This window comes from Doryrhamphus excisus, linkage group LG2, assembly GCF_037039965.1.
Source record: "Doryrhamphus excisus strain RoL-2023G ecotype Guam linkage group LG2, RoL_Dexc_Guam_v1.1, whole genome shotgun sequence".
Lineage (NCBI taxonomy): Eukaryota > Metazoa > Chordata > Actinopteri > Syngnathiformes > Syngnathidae > Doryrhamphus > Doryrhamphus excisus.
The window spans coordinates 19,557,862-19,577,135 of NC_136358.1; the positions used below are offsets into that span (position 1 = coordinate 19,557,862).

Below are 19,274 nucleotides of genomic sequence, written 5' to 3' on the forward strand. Positions count from 1 at the left end.
GGAAGTTGACTGCCGACTAGATTCACTTGAGTCTGCCTGGCTTTTTTAGTATTTCATTATGATTCTCTTCTCCATCAGCCTTACGGAGGTTCGGCAACGGATAAATGAAGTCACTCGGTTTCTCGATGCAACTCTGTGTATCGCCAACGCCCACACTGTCGAGTTTTACACCCACGACGTGTGGAGCCGCTTCGTGGCTGTTTCACCCGAAGAGGTTCTGGCTGCCATTGACAGAAGTGGCCACCAGGGGGAGACAAAAGTCCTAAAACAAGGTGACTGCGATTTATAAAATATTGATGTAATCAAATGAAAATTAAATATTATGAACAACTAATTTTACTTTTACCCTAAACAGATAAATCCAGGAACACATTTGGCTTCTGCCAAGATACAAAGCGGCTTGTTGATATAAATGAACTGTTGCAAGCAGCCAAGGCCCACTCACTTCCTGGTTTGAGAGTCTGCATAAGCCAAGATGAGCTTCTGGAGGCCCTCAGACGAAACATGTCGGAATCGGACAATACTTCCACGGCTGAGGTGGAGTCGGACGAGTTTATGAGCACAAAGAAATTCCACGAGGTCCGATCCATGTCGGAGGTGGTGGACTGTTTGGCCAAGCACTGTGGAGTCAAACAGGAAAGTATGAAATATGAATATTATGCTGTTCAGACTGTTTAGACTCATGGAGCTCCATGTCGTTCATGCAGGTGATAGACGTGGGTTCAGGGAAGGGCTACCTGAGCGCCTTCTTGTCCCTGCAGCACGGCCTCCGGGTCTTCGGCATCGACTCGTCCAGCATCAACACCCACGGTGCCCGGGAGAGAAACCGCAAGCTGAAGAAGTTCTCCAAGGTGTACCACAAACGCACGGAGGCTAAAAAGGAAGAGGAAGAAAAGCCCTCGGAAGAGGTTGCAGAACTAAAAGCTGGAGATGATGGAGATGAAGGTGGGTCACAGGAGGTGCTGCAGATACCAGACCCTGCAGAGAATACGGAGGAGCTTTTTCTTAGCGCCTTGTCACTGGACGTGATAACTCCTGGGAGAACTTCTACTTCGCTGACTGATGAGGAGAGACAGAGGAGGAAGAAGGAGAACCTGGAGAGGAAAGCCCAGAACAGGAGCAGCGGCTCAGACGTCTTCTCGCCACTGATGTCCTACGTTACAGCGGAAACGGAGCTCGGGGAGCTCATCCAGGACCTGGAGGTGAGCAAACGAGATGTTCAGCAGGTGGACCTTTGGACCTTTTGACCGGTTTGCCGTCTCTTGCAGCACGCGGTCCTGGTGGGTCTGCACACCTGTGGCGACCTGGCTGCTAGCACCCTCAGGATGTTTGTGGCTAAAGCGGAGCTCCTGGCCGTCTGCAGCGTGGGGTGCTGCTACCACCAGCTCTCTGAGGAGTTTCAGCCCGACGCGCGGGGTATTTGAAGACATGTCTGTGATGAAACATCAAGAATCGAATCAAAACAGGACCTGCGGCTCAGAGCTAAACCTCTTCACAAGCTAACTGGAGCAAAAACAATAGCAGTGTAGCACGTATGCATTCTAGGGATGTGAGAGGAAGCTAACTTCCAAACGATTCGGCTCAAAATGAACGACGATATTAGCTCCTGTCGCTGGGAACCGATTTGGATCTGATGAGTTTTTCCTCGTCTCTTTTACCGTTGAAGGCGAAACCGCCAATATTTGTGGAAATGGTGAAGAGTTTGGGTTACCGGGTAGCGTGCTATCATGCTATGATTATGGTTAACATGCTAACAGTTTACATGTTAGCATTGCTAGCATGCTAACAGTAGTGTACCTGTATTTTTAGCCACTTTTATTAATATTACATTGGCAGAAAAAATTTGCACTATCATGCTTGGATACCTCCAGTTGTAGACAAAAACTTATTTCTATTTGAGATTAATTGTGATTATTTATGAGTTAACTAAGAACAAAGTGTAGTTAATTGCGATTAATTTGAATCAATTGACAGACCTTTTTTTTACACACGAGCATGGTTCTCCGCGTCTTTCATGCTGATGAATCCTGTTTGACCTCCACAGAGTGTTTGGGTTCTGCGTTCGGGTTCCCCCTGAGTCAGCACCTCCGCCGCCTCTCGTGGTTCTGCGGCAGAAACGCCCGCATGTCGGCGTGCTTGGTGAGCCTTGACGTCCAAGCGCAGTGTTGTCGGTGTAGCTCGTGTTTAATGAGGCGCTAACTTTTCCCAAACAGGCGCTGGAGAGAGTTGCGGTGGGACACGGGGTGAGTCAGCGTGTCATGTGATACATCATCATCATCATCATCGTCATCAGTATGCATTGTGGGAATTCAAAACAAAAATCAACCACATCATTTCCAGCGCCACTCGCTCCAGACGCCATTGTTTCTGAGCCCGCCACAGTCGGGGGAGAAGCGGCGCTGGCGACAGTGGACGCCATTAATATGGAATGTTTATAAATATGATATATAATATATAATATCACTCGTGGGAAGCCGGAATGCCAAAACAGACGGGATTGGATTGAAGAGAAGCCAACAAGTCTTATTGTTGCGTTTCATTCAGATCCAAATGGAGTCGCTCTTCTACCGGGCAGTGCTGCATGTCATCCTCAGGGATCACTACCACGCCCATAAAAGGTAACAGGAAGTGGCTTTGTGTGAGACTGTATTTTCATCATTTAGGATTTGGAATTGTCCAATTGTCAATCAATTCTTGTTATTAATGATGTTATTATTTGACTGAGATGAAGATTTGGTTCTTCCTCTTCAGTGAAAAGCGAGTAGGGAACGTTTACTCCAAGGCCAAATCCTTCGTGGATTACGTTCGGCGAGCTCTCGGAAAACTGGACCTGGATGATTCACAAGTAGGAAGCACAATATTTGAATTTAACGTTTGTGTTTTTTAATATTCCGTGTGGCTGCACGGTGGTTGAGTGCGTGCAGACCTCACAGCTAGGAGACCAGGGTTCAATTCCACCGTCGGTCATCTCTGTGTGGGTTTTCTCCGGGTACTCCGGTTTCCTCCCACATTTCAAAAACATGCTAGGTTAATTAGCCACTCCAAATTGTCCATAGGTATGAATGTGAGTATGAATGGTTGTTTGTCTATATGTGCCCTGTGATTGGCTGGCTGGCCACCAGTCCAGGGTGTACCCCGCCCCTCGCCTGAAGAGAGCTGGGATAGGCTCCAGCACCCCCGCCAACCTTCGTGAGGATAAGCGGTCGAAAATAAATGAATGAATGAATGTTGGTATAGTCTCCCTTTTATAGTGGGGAGCTGAAACTAACCTATGTTCTACTGCTGACTACTAAAGAGTTCAATTCCACCCTCGGCCATCTCTGTGTGGAGTTTGCATGTTCTCCCCGTGCATGCGTGGGTTTTCTCCGGGTACTCCGGTTTCCTCCCACATTCCAAAAACATGCTAGGTTAATTAGCCACTCCAAATTGTCCATAGGTATGACTGTGAGTGTGAATGGTTGTTTGTCTATATGTGACCTATGATTGGCTGTACCCCACCTCTCGCCTGAAAACAGCTGGGATAGGCTCCAGCTCCCCTTGTGAGGAAAAGCGAATGAATATTCCGTGTCTGGCTCATCACAGCTTTCCGACGCGGACATCCAGTGCTACCATGATGCCTACGGACCGCGCCGGGCAGAAATGCACGCTTTTAATCTGGTGAGCTACTCACACATCATCATCATCATCATCATCATCATCATCATCATTTGGTCCACTTCGGGTAAAAGACTTTCATCCGTTGTGGTAAAGCCGGCCAATAAATGACCTCATTATAGCGTGACGCAGAGATGATTATACAGGACGGATTGGATTGGACCACTTCAATGACTTCTCGGCCGCGGGTAGAGACGCCATGTTTTTATGTGTGTAAAACCAAAGTCTACCTACCTCCATGCAGCTGAAGGTGACGCTGGCTCCCTGCATTGAAGGCCTCATCCTCCTGGATCGCCTCTGCTACCTTCAGGAGCAGGTAAAAACATCATTAATTTTTAAATTCTTTGTTTAATTTAAACCGATAGTGGTACTAAAACAATGAGTATTGCATGACTATACTGTACACATAATGACTGTGATGCTGTGGAATTGCCAATTTATAGCAGTGGTTCTCAAACCTTTTTTTTTTGCACCGCCCCCCCTTTTGGAGATGAAAAGGGGCGTCGACACAGAAAAATTTGTACTTGTAAAATTGGTATAATTCTTACAAAGCTTTATAGTGTTAAGGTGCTGTGTGATGAATTTAGCGCTCTTTGTAACGTGACGCCATGAGTCAGAATGTTGTACTGAGTAACGTCCTCTGTTATTTCCAAAGGGTTTTTTTTAATAATATTTTTTGAATAATAAAAAAATAAAAAAAATAAAAAAAACAAACAAACATCATCGAGAATATTCCCTATTCCCGACAGGAGGAAGGATTCTCGGCTGCGTTGGTGCAACTTTTTGACCCGCTTCTGTCACCAAGATGTTACGCTATCGTGGGACTGAAAGACCGCCGGAGCAGGAAGTCATCAAAATCTACCGCCGCTCATTCCTAGGATTTGCTTCGTATGATTTTTTTTTTTAATAAATGGAGTTTTTACTGATGATATCATCAAAGAAGTTAGCTGATATCACAAAGGTAAACTCGGTCATGGACTAAGTCATCAAAGGTTGGACATTTTGGACAAATCTATTCTACAGGAGCATGGTTTGGATCCCATGCCGCCAGTTTATGACCCACTTCTGTCGCCAAGATGTTACGCTACCAAGGACTTAAGTACTGCAGCAACAGGAAGTCACCAAAATATATGCCAGTCAGACATTATTAGGTTTTTTTAAAAAATAAATTGAGGTTTTACTGATGACCATCAGATGGTTCGTCCCGTTGCGGACATCACTAGCAAATACTCAGCTGAGTAAATCCGCGGACTAATCAACCAAAGGTTGGACAAATCTATTCTACAGGAGGATGGATCCTCTGTTGCAAGTTTTTGACCCAATTCTGTCGCCAAGATGTTACGCTAGTCAGTCCTTGGATTTGTTTTTCCAATAAATTGAGATTTTAATGATGACAGAGATGGATTGTCCTGATAAAGTCGTACAATTAAAAAAACTGATCCAGAGAGACAGGCAATGATGGATGGGTGGGGTAATAATGATGGCTAATAACTATAAAAGCAATCTTCACTGGCTAAATGTACTGCAAAAAAGGTCAGTAAGGATAATTCATAATGCCGCCTACAGAGAACATACTAACTCCTTATTTCTAAAATCACAAATACTTCAACTTGCTGATATAGTTCATCTTCAAACAGCTAAAAAGAAATTAAACTATATTAGGAAAGCGGGAAGTGAACGAAAAATATATATAAAAAAAAAGTAAAAAATAAATTAAACTATATTAGGAAAGCAGGAAGTGAACAAATGTAACAGTTAGTGATTGTAAAAGTACCAGATGGAGGGGTAGGATTTAATAAGCTTTGCTTCTTCCTACTCCTTTTGGACATGTGGAACTGGGAACTGATTATGGGATGCATTCAATTGTAATCTGATGCATGTTCAAATAAAATTAAACCATTACCATAATAAAACAATCAAAAATAAATTAATCAGCAGCTTCCAGTACGTTTATATGGATTAATTAATAACCACTTTATGACCCACTTCTGTCGCCAGGATGCAACATGCGTTGCCAGTCAATCCTAGGATTTCGTTGTTTGTTGTAAAATCAAAAAACGGACCAAATCGGACAGGAAGTGATGGCGGTGTATGACAAACCATGCTGCTCTATAAATCAGCGGTTATACGGTAAATATATGCACTCCAATTTGTTGATGTTTGACTCTGCTGCCCAAGTCATGCGCCACATGGCTGGAAAACACCTGGAAAAATCACCGTCCTGTTTCTGACTGAATTATGTCTTTTTTTTTTCTTTATGCTTGAACACGTCGGGGCAGCCGGGGGGCCCTGTGGGGGTGCTTTAGGTGGACCCGGATGGCCTATGCTGGGCTGTCGGGGTCTGGAAAGAGCATTTTGCGGTTTCCCCCAGTGGCGGAGCGAGACGCCTTGACCCCATCCTTTGATCTTACAGCTGTTTTGCTCGCTCTGGCGATCAATCATGGCGGTCTTACACGCGTGGAAATAAATATTGCAGCCCGGCAGACATATGAATTATGAATGGAATCGAACGTCGTGTCAAGATGCAGCAGTTGGGGTGACCACAAGCATCTTGTTGTGTTGCTTCCCAAAATAAAAGTACAACGCTTAACACGTGTGGCCAGGAAAGAAATATAAAAATGGCCGCATAACACCCCAGGGTTGGTTTCTATCTGCAGGCTAATATTAATACCATCAGTGCCCAACCCCCCCAGCCATGATGATCAGTTTCCTGTGTGATGTTTATCTGCAGGGGTGAAGAAGCAGTGGTTCCGGAGTAAATAGGACAGGGAAATGAGGCGCTATGTTTGGCCTCACAGCGTAAAGGAAAAGGAAATGGCTCCTTAAAGACACGGAAATGCTCTCTGCTGCAAAGAGACTCCCCCTCTTCTGAGCCGGGGTGAGGAGATACAAGTGTGATATCGGTGTGCCCAACACTCATTTGAAGCGTGGCGCAAACGCTCGCTCGCTGCCCGTCACACATTATCCGGAGCCCGATGCAGGCCCGCATACAACCAAAGTTCCTCCTGCACTAAAAGTGCTACATCGCGTCTGCAGGTTCTCAGTTTCATCCCCAAATGTTGGACAAAATAATATTTTATATGATAAGGATGTTTTTTGATTATTTTTATTTTCTGATTTACTGAAACAATAAAAAGCTTCCAAATATGAAGCCATGAAATGCTAAGTGGAAACATCACTGAGAGAATTGATGCTAATTGTGGGCCTTTGTAGCGTAAGCTAGCTAGAGTAAGCTAGCTAGAGTAAGCTAACTGGAGTAAGCTAGCTGGAGTAAGCTAACGAGAGTAAGCTAGCTAGAGTAAGCTAGCTAGAGTAAGCGAACTGGAGTCAGCGAACAGGAGTAAGCTAGCTGGAGTAAGCTAGCTGGAGTAAGCTAGCTGGAGTAAGCTAGCTAGTGTAAGCTAGCTAGAGTAAGCTAGCTAGAGTAAGCGAACTGGAGTAAGCTAACTGGAGTAAGCTAGCTAGAGTAAGCTAGCTCGAGTAAGCTAGCTCGAGTAAGGTAACTAGATTAAGCTAGCTAGAGTCAGCTAGCTAGAGTAAGCTGGCTAGAGTAAGCTAACTAGAGTCAGCTAGCTAGAGTAAGCTAGCTAGAGTAAGGTAACTAGATTAAGCTGGCTAGAGTCAGCTAGCTAGAGTCAGCTAGCTAGAGTAAGCTAACTAGAGTAAGCTAGCTAGAGTAAGCTAGCTAGAGTAAGCTAACTAGAGTAAGCTAACTAGAGTAAGCTAGCTAGAGTAAGCTAGCGTACCCAGTCAGTAAGGAAGTCTAGAAGTTTAGAATAATGTAACATAGTATTCATGTCTGAAATAAATTAAGAAGAAGAAGAAGTCCGTGTAAGGAACTCCTTACTCTTCCAAATCCTTCATCATTGGTGCTGGCAGGGAGACATGGTGCGGCCCACCCTGGTGTTCCCCAGCGGGTCCAAATGAGGGTGTCCTTTTCATCTTGAGATGCCGTGGAGAGGAACGCCGCTATGAAAACACGGTCACCCTCATGCCGATACCACGTCTAACCTCAACCCGTCTGGCCCTGTGCATCCTTCTCCATCTGCTTTGTGCTGCCTTCAGGTTCCTCCCCAAAAACCTCTGACAGCGGGCCAGGCTTCGGTGCAGCTGGTCGTCAGCGGGACCAGCCTGGCGTCCATATGTGCCCTCGCCATAGGACGCCGTGCTTTCACGTGTACGCCCCCTGTCTGCCTTTCTGATGGTTGTCTATAAATCAGCACGGTAACGAGATGCTTTATAGAGCGGACCGCCGCCGCGCTCGCCCCCAAACTGCAGGGGACGCTTTAAAAATATCATCACGTAACATTGCTAATGCTTTGACCTTGTCAAGGGCAAAAGAAGGCGTGGTGTTAAATGAACACCAATGAAAGAATATTAAATATTAAGGCGGAGTTCAAGTTGACATTATTTTTGGTACGGTTTTAACCCGTAAGGAAGAAGGGCTTCCAAAGCGGTAGGACCTGCAGCTTGAGAAAAATAAAGAAAAACGGGACAGCAAGCCAACAGCAAAATGAATCAATATTCAAACTTCATCAACTTCCTACAGAGTGAATTAAAAAAAAAAAATAAAAAAAAAATCCTGAAAAATTATGATTAGTAAAGAAGATATTTTTGTACAGTTAAAACTGCACAAAATAATAATATTTATTAATATTAATATAAATGAATATAAATCACAATATATGTTAGATGAATGTTAATAATATAATATATCTTAATAATATAATAATATAAAATGTTATTATTAACAGTAACACCATATTGTTATTTTATTTAAATATTTAATATATTTGAGTATACTAAATAAAACACAATAAATGTCATTTCTAGTTTATTTTACTTGTCACACATTTTACTTTAATATATATAATATATATATAAAATATGATGAATGTAATTATTAGCATCGACGGTTGACGGGTTTTGGATGGTGCACAGCCCCCCCACCTCCACCTCCTCCATCTCGCCGCATATGCGCATGCGCGGTTCTCTATTGAAAACCACACGCGTGCTTGCCTCGGCTGCTGTCGACCCACCGATGCTCAAACTGACATCAGCGCACCGGAATCGAACCTAGCGATGGATCCTCACCACTGGCCGCGGTTCTGACCCGTTACCGGGGTGGAGTGGGGGAGACCCGGAAGGAACATGGCCGGCTGCGACACACTTTACGCGGGTTGGGAGAAGCCCTGGCGAGCCGCGTTGCCGAGCGGCTGAATTCCACACAATAAGAGACTACTTCATCATCATCATCATCATCATCCTTTCTGACCTGTTTGCATTGGAACCCCCCACCCCTCCCAACCCCCCCATGAGAGATGATCACGGAGCTGCTGTGCACCGCCGTGGCCGTGGGTGTGTACGTGAACACGCTGGACGCCGACTTCTGCTACGATGACAGGTAGGGGTCGTCTGCCACCGGCACCCGTGGTTACCATGGCGACGCTCCTTGTTTGCATGTGCTATTGTGCCTCGTTATCAATCACTGCTGGACTTGACTCGCCTATGAATACAATGAAACCTTTGTCTTATTTGAGCCAAAGCCACCATGTTCATCCTTTCTAAATACTTTTGTTGGATGTAATAATACAAGTCATCACTCATTTACCTCTAGACTATAGTATTTATACTGCTTTTACACAATATAGTAAATAATACCACAAAATAAGACATATTCAGCATAGCAAACCTGTGTATGGCCTTCTAAATATGCCTTTTAACATTATTCAAGCTCTCTCGACATGAAATAGCACCGCTATAGTCACCTTTACAGTCCTATTACAAGACAAATGACACATTTAAGACATAAAAGACTCATACTTGTGTGTGTGTGGGGGGGGGGGCGGACAGGAAGTGATGTCGGTGGGTTTCGATCTGAGGGTGCAAACGACGACGTGAAACACACAATGTGACCGCACCAGGAGGCTATCTGGCATGTTTTGCGGGTTACAAATCAGTATGTTTTGCATGTACATGAAAATTTGGTTCCCGACCATGAAAAGTGAATATATGAATAAATGTACTATTTTCACAGTTAAAGCATAGAAAAGCTTATAACATTCTAATTTACCAACTTAAGCTAACTAGTTAGCCTCTAATTTATTGATTTGTCAAGCAGAGTTTGGAAAAAAGTACAAGATAAAAAACCACTTCCACATGGAATGGGAGGAGAACCTTTTCCATATATCCATTCTCTATAGCGCTTATATTCTCTAGGGTGGGGGGGTGCTGGAGCCTATCCCAGCTGACTAAGGGGGGCCGGGGTCCACCCTGGACTAGTGGCCAGCCAATCACAGGGCACATATAGACAAACAACCATTCACACTCACATTCATACTTATGGATTCATATTCACACTTTCCCGGAAAGGTCGTTTATCCCAACCACCACCAAATGTTGGTACACCCCTTTAGGGGTCGGACGGAGCGTGTGTGGGAAATCCGAGGAACAGTGGTTAAAGAACATGGCCGCCATCAATCCAACACTAATGCAACGATACTCATCATTGTGAGCCCAACCAACAGTGGGCGCCACAGACGTCGTGCGGCTCGAGCGCTGACAAGAACCTCTCCCAAGGATGCAGTCGCGTCATTTATCACATCTTTGCTAATCCATCAGTCTAGTCCGTTCACGGCGGCGGGTGCCCAAAAGATCACCGAGCCCGACACTCCATCCTCGCCACTAAAGTTCAGCGTCCTCCAATCGATCAACGTCACCGCGGTCGTTTTTTTTTTTTTTTTCCACGATGGATGAGAGAGCGTGAGGCGTGACTCTCGCTGGCTCTCCATCAAACGGCGCTCAGGGTCAAGAGTCGCGTGCCGGCTGGCTCGGGCTTCGTCGGCGGGGGGAGGCTTGGAAGAGTTACGAGCGAAGAGTCGCCGTTCGCCGTGTTGTTGTCTTTACGCTCCGCTAAGCTTATCACCACCTCTGCTAGCTAATCAAATCCTCCTTACTCGTCACATGCGGTCAGGAAAAGGCCAGACAAGATGGCCGGGCGGATAATTCTCTGCTTTTCCAATTGAGTGTTTTACGGGAGCCGTGAGCCCGATTCCCGATGCCATGACGGATGTGATGTTTACATGAGGGCCGATGTCTGCTTAACTAATGAGCCGTCTGCAGGACATCATGACTAGCGGGCCCGAGTGCCGAATAACCTGCAGGGCGTAATTCAACCGACACCCCAAGATGAAATATGGCAGCATGGTGGACTGGAATGCACCCAAAGTGGCGCTCCGCAATCCTGTATCCCCAGGCAGTCCTTGAATGCAACTTGGCTTTATTTCAATGTGATACCGCCCTTAGAAAATACCCTACTGACTACATCCTTGGATTGCACTGACAAAAGCTTTTTTACATTTTAATTTAAATTTTTAATTTCAATTTCACGACAAAATTTGAGGGCCGAATTGGGGAAGAAATCATACATTTATTAAAAAAAGGAATATTACCTTAGGTTCTTTGTCCACAGATATGAGCGTGTCTATATGTGCCCTGCATGCCATTGGTTGGCCACCAGTCCAGGGTCGACCCCGCCCCATAAGATAAGCTGCAGTGGTGTCATTAGGCCTATTTTAGGGGGGCTTCAGCACCCCCTAAAATGTTCTCAAGCCCCCCTAAATAATTTGATATTTATAATTGACTTTTTTAATGAAAAATCATTTTTAATAGTTTTTTTAAATTTTTTATTGATTTTTTTTTACAAAAAATCATTTTCAGTCCCCCTAAATAATTTGATATTTTTTATTGATTTGTTTTTTTGTTTTTTTTTTTACAAAAAAATCTCAAATTTTATATAATAGGGTAAAAGCAGGCTAATACTAGCATACTACTACGACTACAAGTACTACTAGTAGTAGTAGTAATCAGAAGAAGAATAATTCAGCCTCCCTAAGTAATTTGATATTTTTTTATTGATTATTTTTTTTTCATTTTTTACAAAAAAAATCTTTGACAAATTTCATATAATAGGGCAAAAGCAGGCTAATAAGCAAGCCAATAAGCAAGCCAATAAGCAGGCCAATACTAGCCTACTACTACTACTACTAGTAGTAGTAGTAGTAGTAGTAGTAGTAGTAGTAGTAAATAATTCAGCCCCCCTTTAGTTTTTTATTGATTTAAATTTATTTAAGCAGGCTAATACCAGCCTAGTAGTACTAGTAATAATCAGAAGAAGAATAATGATGATAGTCATAGTAATAGGCTAATGAATAATATAAAAATGACACTGGACAGGCGCTTTTGTGGTGTAGATTGTGTGTACTTGTGTACATTTAATGGCGGTCTAAAACTATTGAGTATCTCTACTAAATCTGTCCAAAAGTGGGAAAGTTATATCCCGCTTCTTGTTCATTATTTGTTTTTTTTGAATGTCTTCTACATTCATTCATATCCTGTGCGTCTCCAGGGGGCTAAGACCCCCTTGCCCTCAGAACCGAGTGACGCCCCTGATAAGCGGTACTAACATAAAGACACGATGCGCTAATGTAATAAGTGCAATAATTCTCTAATGTGAACATGTTGTGGGTTTAAGTTCCACAATGTTCACAGAGTCTATAAATATTAGTGCAAAATGTAGGCCAAAGAGACGCGTGAGCAAATGTTACGTATTTATATCCTGCGTGTGTAGCGATATTTGGCAGCTCGGGGCGGGTGACAGCGTGTGTCGGGTCCGCCAGGAAAAATGTTCCTTGGATCTTGGATAGGTATGAATAACATTGTTCCGAGGAGATTGCCTTTTAAGCAGAAACAGGCAGACGGCGTGAACGGCGTGTCAACCATTGTGTCACCGTTGTGTCGCCGCTTACGCTTCCACATGTGCTTTTTATTCACTGCCGGCCACCCCGCTGTTGATGTCTAGTTCTAGTCCAGATCTAGGTGGAACTATCTGTCCAAATCCACTATGATGCTCAGCAGCTTGGGTTTCTTCTACGCCGCAACAAATAAGACTTCCTGTTTGCGGCGTCGGATTACGCCTTTGACCTTCGCTTTGTGGAGGTGCGCTACTTCTAAAAACAACCAGGCGGCGTAATCGGAAACCCAACCCAACGCTGATTCTTTTTGTAATCAATAGCTGTGAAGTTTTGTTGTCCGGCACAGCTGAAAGTTTTTGGTTTCTGCTCCGTGAGCTTGGCTGCCGACTGCGTTTCACGGAAAATTAAGTCTCGGAAAATGCATCCACACCCTTCCTTGCTGGCTGGGGAGGAGGCAAAATGATTTGGTGCTTCACACCTCGTAAAAATGCATGGGGCTTACTTCCGGGTACTTAGTGTGGAAGTGGTATGAAGTGTGATAGCGTCGCTGCTTGTTTGCTGTACCGTGATGCTATTAAACGTTGGCCGATTACACGTGGAAAGGCCAAGGAAAGAGCGACATTCCAGCTGGCTGGTTCTGCAGGCCGCCTGAACCGAGTAGATATCAGGTGCGGCGTTCCCGAAGTAAACGTAGCAATCCTTGTTGATAAATAGGACATTGCAGCATCTCTGCAGGATGCACGCGTTTGATATTCATGGATGGCAGGCGGTGGAGTGTGACAGGAAAAGGAATTGTTTTTAAATGGCTTTCCAAGCCGTTTTAGCCGAGTCTTCCTTTTTAATGGACTGCACCACGCCGAAGGTCACTGAATTATGCATGTCCCAATCATCTGCTTCGTTACAATTTACCTTTTTCACAAACAATATCTCACCTGAGTCGGTACAGCGTGCACATTTCCGCAAGACATAAATTTTATAACAATGCATAACACGCACAACTTTTTCTACGTAAAAGACATCAAATTCAGTACAAATTTGGAACTGCAGTAATCCCTTATTTATCATGGTTCATTGGTTCCAGACCCAAAGTAGGATTCCTTATTTATAAATGTAATATATACAGGTAAAGCGTAGAAAACCTGTTTTTAACATTATTGGAGCACTCTAGACATGAAATAACACCCCTATAGCCACCATTACAGTCCTATTACCCAATATAGTAGACATAACAAACATATTTGACATACAAAACCGGTTTACAACCCTCTAAATACGCTTTTTAAAATTATCAGAGCCCTCCAGACATGAAATAACACCCCTATAGTTACCTTTACACTCCTATTAACCAATATAGTAGACATAACAAACATATTTGACATACAAAACCGGTTTACAACCCTCTAAATACGCTTTTTAACATTATTGGAGCACTCTAGACACAAAATAACACCCCTATAGTCACCTTTACACTCCCATTACCCAATATAGTAGACATAACAAACATATTTGAATACAAAACTGGTTTACGACCCTCTAAATAGGCTTTTTAACATTATCAGAGTCCTCCAGACATGAAAATAACACCCCTATAGTCACCTTTACACTCCCATTACCCAATATAGTAGACATAACAAACATATTTGAATACAAAACTGGTTTACGACCCTCTAAATAGGCTTTTTAACATTATCAGAGTCCTCCAGACACGAAAATAACACCCCTATAGTCACCTTTACACTCCCATTACCCAATATAGTAGACATAAACATATTTCACATACAAAACTGGTTTACGGCCCTCTAAATACGCTTTTTAACATTATCCGAGCCCTCCAGACATGAAATAACACCCCTATAGTCACCTTTACACTCCCACTACCCAATATCACGGACATAACCAACATATTTCACATACAAAACTGGTTTACGGCCCTCTAAATACGCTTTTTAACATTATCAGAGCCCTCCAGACATGAAATAACACCCCTATAGTCACCTTTACCCAATATAGTAGACATAACAAACATATTTGACATACAAAACTGGTTTACGACCCTATGAACATCCATCCATTTTCTACCGCTTATCCTCACGAGGGTCACGGGGGGTGCTGGAGCCTATCCCAGCCTGTGTTTGGGCGAGAGGCGGGGTCCACCCTGGACTGGTGGCCAGCCAGCCAATCACAGGGCACATATAGACAAACAACCATTCACACTCACATTCATACCTATGGACAATTTGGAGTGGCTAATTAACCTAGCATGTTTTTGGAATGTGGGAGGAAACCGGAGTACCCGGAGAAAACCCACGCATGCACGGGGAGAACATGCAAACTCCACACAGAGATGGCCGAGGGTGGAATTGAACCCTGGTCTCCTAGCTGTGAGGTCTGCGCACTAACCACTCAACCACCGTGCCGCCTCGTGATGGCCATTTATGCCAAATTGAGCAGCACATTGAGCGACTATACCTGCAGCATCCTATTCATACCCCCCCACATCCACGCCCCCCCAGCATGTACACAGCTGGCCCTTTTTCCCGCTTTTTGTCGTTTTTGGCAAACGGGCCGCGCTCCAATTTTAATCACATTTATCACGGTGAAAGCAGGCACGGCTAATTAGCTGCGCAAAGTCAGGCGCGGTAATTAAACAGCGAGTTTGGACGGTGGGCTGATTGGCTGATTTGTTTCCCTCGTTCCCAGCCGGAGGGGCTTTCCTGGAGTGTTGGGGGAAAAAAAAAAAAGCCGTAAAGCCGCGCATATGCGGCACATGAGAGGAGTTTATTGGGTGAGATGTTCTTAAGAAGCTACTAAGGAGCTTAATGAACCGTTCCCGGTGGTCTTCCATGAAGATGATGTCCGTGAAACAAACGCAGCGGGCGGTCCGTCAGCGTGACTTTTTATTATTCCTTACTGATTCCCGAAGATTCATTTACTGACATCCTCACTCAGGGAATGTCGCAACGGCCCTTTTCTGCTGATGTGGGCGTAGCCGTCTGTTTAGTGCGAGTGATCGATCGCCGCTGGAGAACGCAATGAGCCTTAAATCAATCTGCTAAAGATAAACGAGGGAATAAAGCGGACTATAATTGGGTTCAGCGTGGATTTAACCCCACGCCAAACGTTCAATGCCGTGTGGACACTTTTCTTCACGGTCCGGAGTGTGGGAAAGCCGGAACAATACTTCTGGTGGAAGTATTGTTCTGCTAGTGGTGCCACTGATGTTTGAACACACCCGCGTGTGTGTGTGCGCACGCTCACTTCCTGTTTGAGCAGACCATCAGATAAACAGCGCGTACATACAAAGAGGAGGAAATGGTCATTGCCGTCTTTGAATTATTGTTAGCGATTCTTATCAAACTGCATCAAATAAGTTCTCCTCCCATAACGGGTGGAAGTGGTACTTTTTTTTTTGGCAAAATACATAAGACAGAAAAACATTTGAGGCCAACTGGTTAGCTGGCTAGCTTGGGACCGGACTGAGTCCCTGCAGCTTAAGAGTTATGCAATGTGGTGTAAACAATGCATAGGTCATAGGTCATATGGTCTTCTGGTCTACATGGACCTAAAAAGGTTGAAAACCGCATTTAGAAAGTTTTTGCTTTTATGCATTTATTTTTAGTTTGCATTCAAAATAATTAGAAAATATCTGAATGGATTCGGATGAAATGTTCAGGAATTGTCGGAAACAGGAATTGTTGGAAGAACTGGTTACATTTTGGGGGTGATCCGGATCACCGTCTGGAGCAAAGAATTTTTGATTTTTTTTGCCATAGGACCATTTAGTCCACAGACTGACTGACCCCAAAAATGTAGGACCGGGATTTGGGATTGGGATTGAGCAGTATGTGTTTAATTCTAATGAGCCGAGAGGGGTGTGGCTCCAAGAAGTCTCTCGTGATTGACGGATAAGTTGGCCGAGCTCTGGACTCCATTTTAAGACGCGTAGCGAAGCCTGAACCTCAACCCTGAAATGATAGATTTTTCTCCCATGGTGCTCAGGGACACTCAGAAGGTCTTTCCAAAGCATAGCAGAGGGCGTTTTAAGATGGACTGGATGATCGCTTTCTCAGCCAGACCAGACGACGTGAGGTCCCTCGGAAAAACTCCTTTTTTTTTTTTAGGAGCTTAAACCTGAAAAGACCAAAGCGATGGTGTACTTTGAAACTGAATAGTCCAGCAGCCCTGGCCTGAATACAAAAGACCCCCCGCCCCCAAACTGGGATCACTACGGGAGACCACTCCACTGCCTCGGTGACGCCATCGCTGATTACTGATTACTTTTGTCCGTTTGGATATGTAAATGAGCAACAAGCATCTTTTCAGGAATAGCAACGGCAGTGTGTCCGCCACATGATGTCATAACGGTCAACTCCACGACGCCGCCCTAAAAAAGAAAGGCTTTGTCGGGAAAACAATGTTGGGAATTAGCTTCATCTTGGCCTTGTCAGCCTCATAGCCTGCTTTGGGAAGCTATTCACCACATTCATGGACCATGATGTCCTCCTTTCCTTTTTTCCACACACCAAAAAGGTACACTCGCCAAACAAAGGACCACCCGTCTCCTCCTCCTCCTCCTCCTCCTCCTCCTACTCCTCCTACCCTCCCCGCCTCCTCCTCTCTATGCCGTGCACCATGCATGCACAAAGACAGAATGTGTGCTAATGATCGTCAACCCCCCCCCAGGACACGCCAAGCTTATTATTTATTGTCCCATCAGCCTTTATGTCTTCCATCTTTCATGAATTCCATTTTTGTCTTTTTTGGATTTTATCATTTGGATTTTTCTTATTTCTATGCATATTTTTGGTATATAAAATTGTATACATTTTCTGATAATTTTTATGTACCTAGATTTGTATATGTTATATTGATTCTAAAATATATAATAATAATTATTATAATCATTTAAAAATGTTTTTTTTATTTTATTTTTAATTATTACAAATTTTTAATAACCACTACTAAAAAATAATTATTAATAATTAATAATAATTAACAATAAATAATAATAATATAATTATTATTATTACAATATAATACTCATAATAATTTTTTACTTTTCCTCTACACTGGTTTCTTCCACTTTCTCATGCACTCCAAATCATTGGCTAAAATGTCAAATTTAAAAGCACTTTCGCCCCCCCCAGGACACGCCAAGCGTATTATTTATTGTCCCATCAGCCTTTATGTCTTCCATCTTTCATGAAATCCGTTTTTGGCTCATTTCATTTGTTTATTTATTTTTTAATTTTCAGTTCTTTTTCATTTTATCATTTTGATCTTTCTTCTGATTTCGATACATATTTTTGATAATGTACCTATATTTTTTATGTTATATTGATTATGTTATACATTATATTTTTTACATATTTATTATGTACACGTGTATATATATAGTATATATACACACACACATATATATATATATACACATATACATTATACTTTATTAAAAAACATTTCTTCCTCTACGCTGGTTTCTTCCACTTTTTCATGCGCTCCAAATCATTGGCTAAAATGTCAAATTTAAAAGCGCTTTCGCCAAGTCAACGCGCCAAATTAACTAAATATTAACCACATTTTCCCGTCCTTCCATAGCCGAGCCATCAAGACCAACCAGGACCTCCTCCCGGAGACCCCGTGGACCAACATCCTGTACGACGACTTCTGGGGGACCCTGCTCACCCACAGCGGCAGCCACAAGTCCTTCCGCCCGCTCTGCACCCTCTCCTTCCGCCTCAACTACGCCCTGCACGGCCTGCACCCCCGAGGCTACCACCTCCTCAACGTAGTGCTGCACGGCCTGGTCACGGCCGCCTTCACCGCCTACAGTCGCCCCCTGCTGGGCGGAGGACCGTGGAGTCTGCTGGCCGGGCTCCTGTTCGCGACTCACCCGGTGCACACGGAGGCGGTGGCCGGCGTGGTGGGGAGGGCGGACGTGGGGGCCGCCTTGTTTTTCTTGCTGTCTCTCGTCTGCTACGCAAGGCACTGCGGGCTGCGGGCGACGCTCCAGACCCGACTGGGCTGCTGGGCGTGGATGCTGGGCAGCCTGTGGGGGGCGGCCGCCAGCATGCTGTGGAAGGAGCAAGGGCTGACGGTGCTGGCTGTGTCCGCCGTCTACGACCTCTTCGTCTTCCACAGGCTCACATTCCGGCAGGCGCTGCTGCTCCCGCTCGGAAAGGTAAATAAACGTTCCGGCGCCTCATCGACTTCATGCTGCTTGTGCGGAAATTGCTTGTTTGCCTTTGCGGAGGGACGCAATTAGGCAAGAGTACGTCAGCGCAGCGCTTTTGTCATATAGAGGATCTTTGCAAGTCAGTTGTTGATGACAAAAAGATAAACATCATCTGGAAAGTTTTCCTACGCTTTTGTCAGAAAATTTCATCCTTCATTGCAGCCGTGCCAGGCTGCCAGGTTCCACCGCCTCCCCGCATCTGGCTCATTTATCACGGCTCCAGTGCCCGTGCGGGCCCCCCCCCAGTCACGGTTATCTTGACAGGGGAGCTTGTTACTCGACTGGGCCGGACCGCGGGAACAATTGTTTCCTCGATAATGAGCCAGACATCTCCAGAGGTGAAGCTTGGGAACACAAAATGGGATGAAAGATGCAAGCGAGGGGAAAGTATGCTCTCACTCCTTCCCGTCTTTATCTGGTCCCCGGTCTTGGGAATGGGGATTTGAAGGCTGCAAGCGTCTAACCGTTTATACCGACGTGAAGATATGCAAATGAGCCGACAGATGTGCTCCAGCCGGCGTTCCATCCCTCATTCCATTTTCGTCCCTAATCACACTGAGATGAGATTTCAAATTCGGAACGGCAGGACGGCAGGGTGGAGGATGGGGTAGCGATGGAGACAAAAGGAGGGT

The 19,274-nt window shown here is 44.4% G+C and overlaps 2 protein-coding genes and 1 long non-coding RNA gene across 3 annotated transcripts in view; 2 read left to right on the top strand and 1 right to left on the bottom strand.

Annotated features, from left to right (window-relative positions):
- mettl25 (methyltransferase like 25) lies at positions 1-5,546 on the top strand. The gene is made up of 11 exons (XM_078787471.1): positions 1-272; positions 356-663; positions 708-1,202; positions 1,269-1,416; positions 2,045-2,139; positions 2,214-2,243; positions 2,545-2,618; positions 2,752-2,845; positions 3,583-3,657; positions 3,899-3,970; positions 4,404-5,546. Exons 1-11 carry the CDS (start codon positions 59-61, stop codon positions 4,530-4,532), a joined length of 1,734 nt encoding a protein of 577 aa, XP_078643597.1. The 5' UTR covers positions 1-58; the 3' UTR covers positions 4,533-5,546.
- LOC131132312 (uncharacterized) overlaps positions 3,690-19,274 on the bottom strand; it is a 22,576-nt gene continuing 6,991 nt past the window's right edge. The window contains exon 4 of the long non-coding RNA XR_013625135.1: positions 3,690-3,958. This is a non-coding gene — a long non-coding RNA (uncharacterized LOC131132312). The remainder of the gene's footprint in view (positions 3,959-19,274) is intronic.
- LOC131132305 (protein O-mannosyl-transferase TMTC2) overlaps positions 8,647-19,274 on the top strand; it is a 21,284-nt gene continuing 10,656 nt past the window's right edge. The window contains exons 1-2 of the mRNA XM_058077819.2: positions 8,647-9,058; positions 18,006-18,588. Of these exons, the coding sequence (XP_057933802.2) occupies positions 8,976-9,058; positions 18,006-18,588 (666 nt within the window). The 5' untranslated portion in view covers positions 8,647-8,975. The remainder of the gene's footprint in view (positions 9,059-18,005; positions 18,589-19,274) is intronic.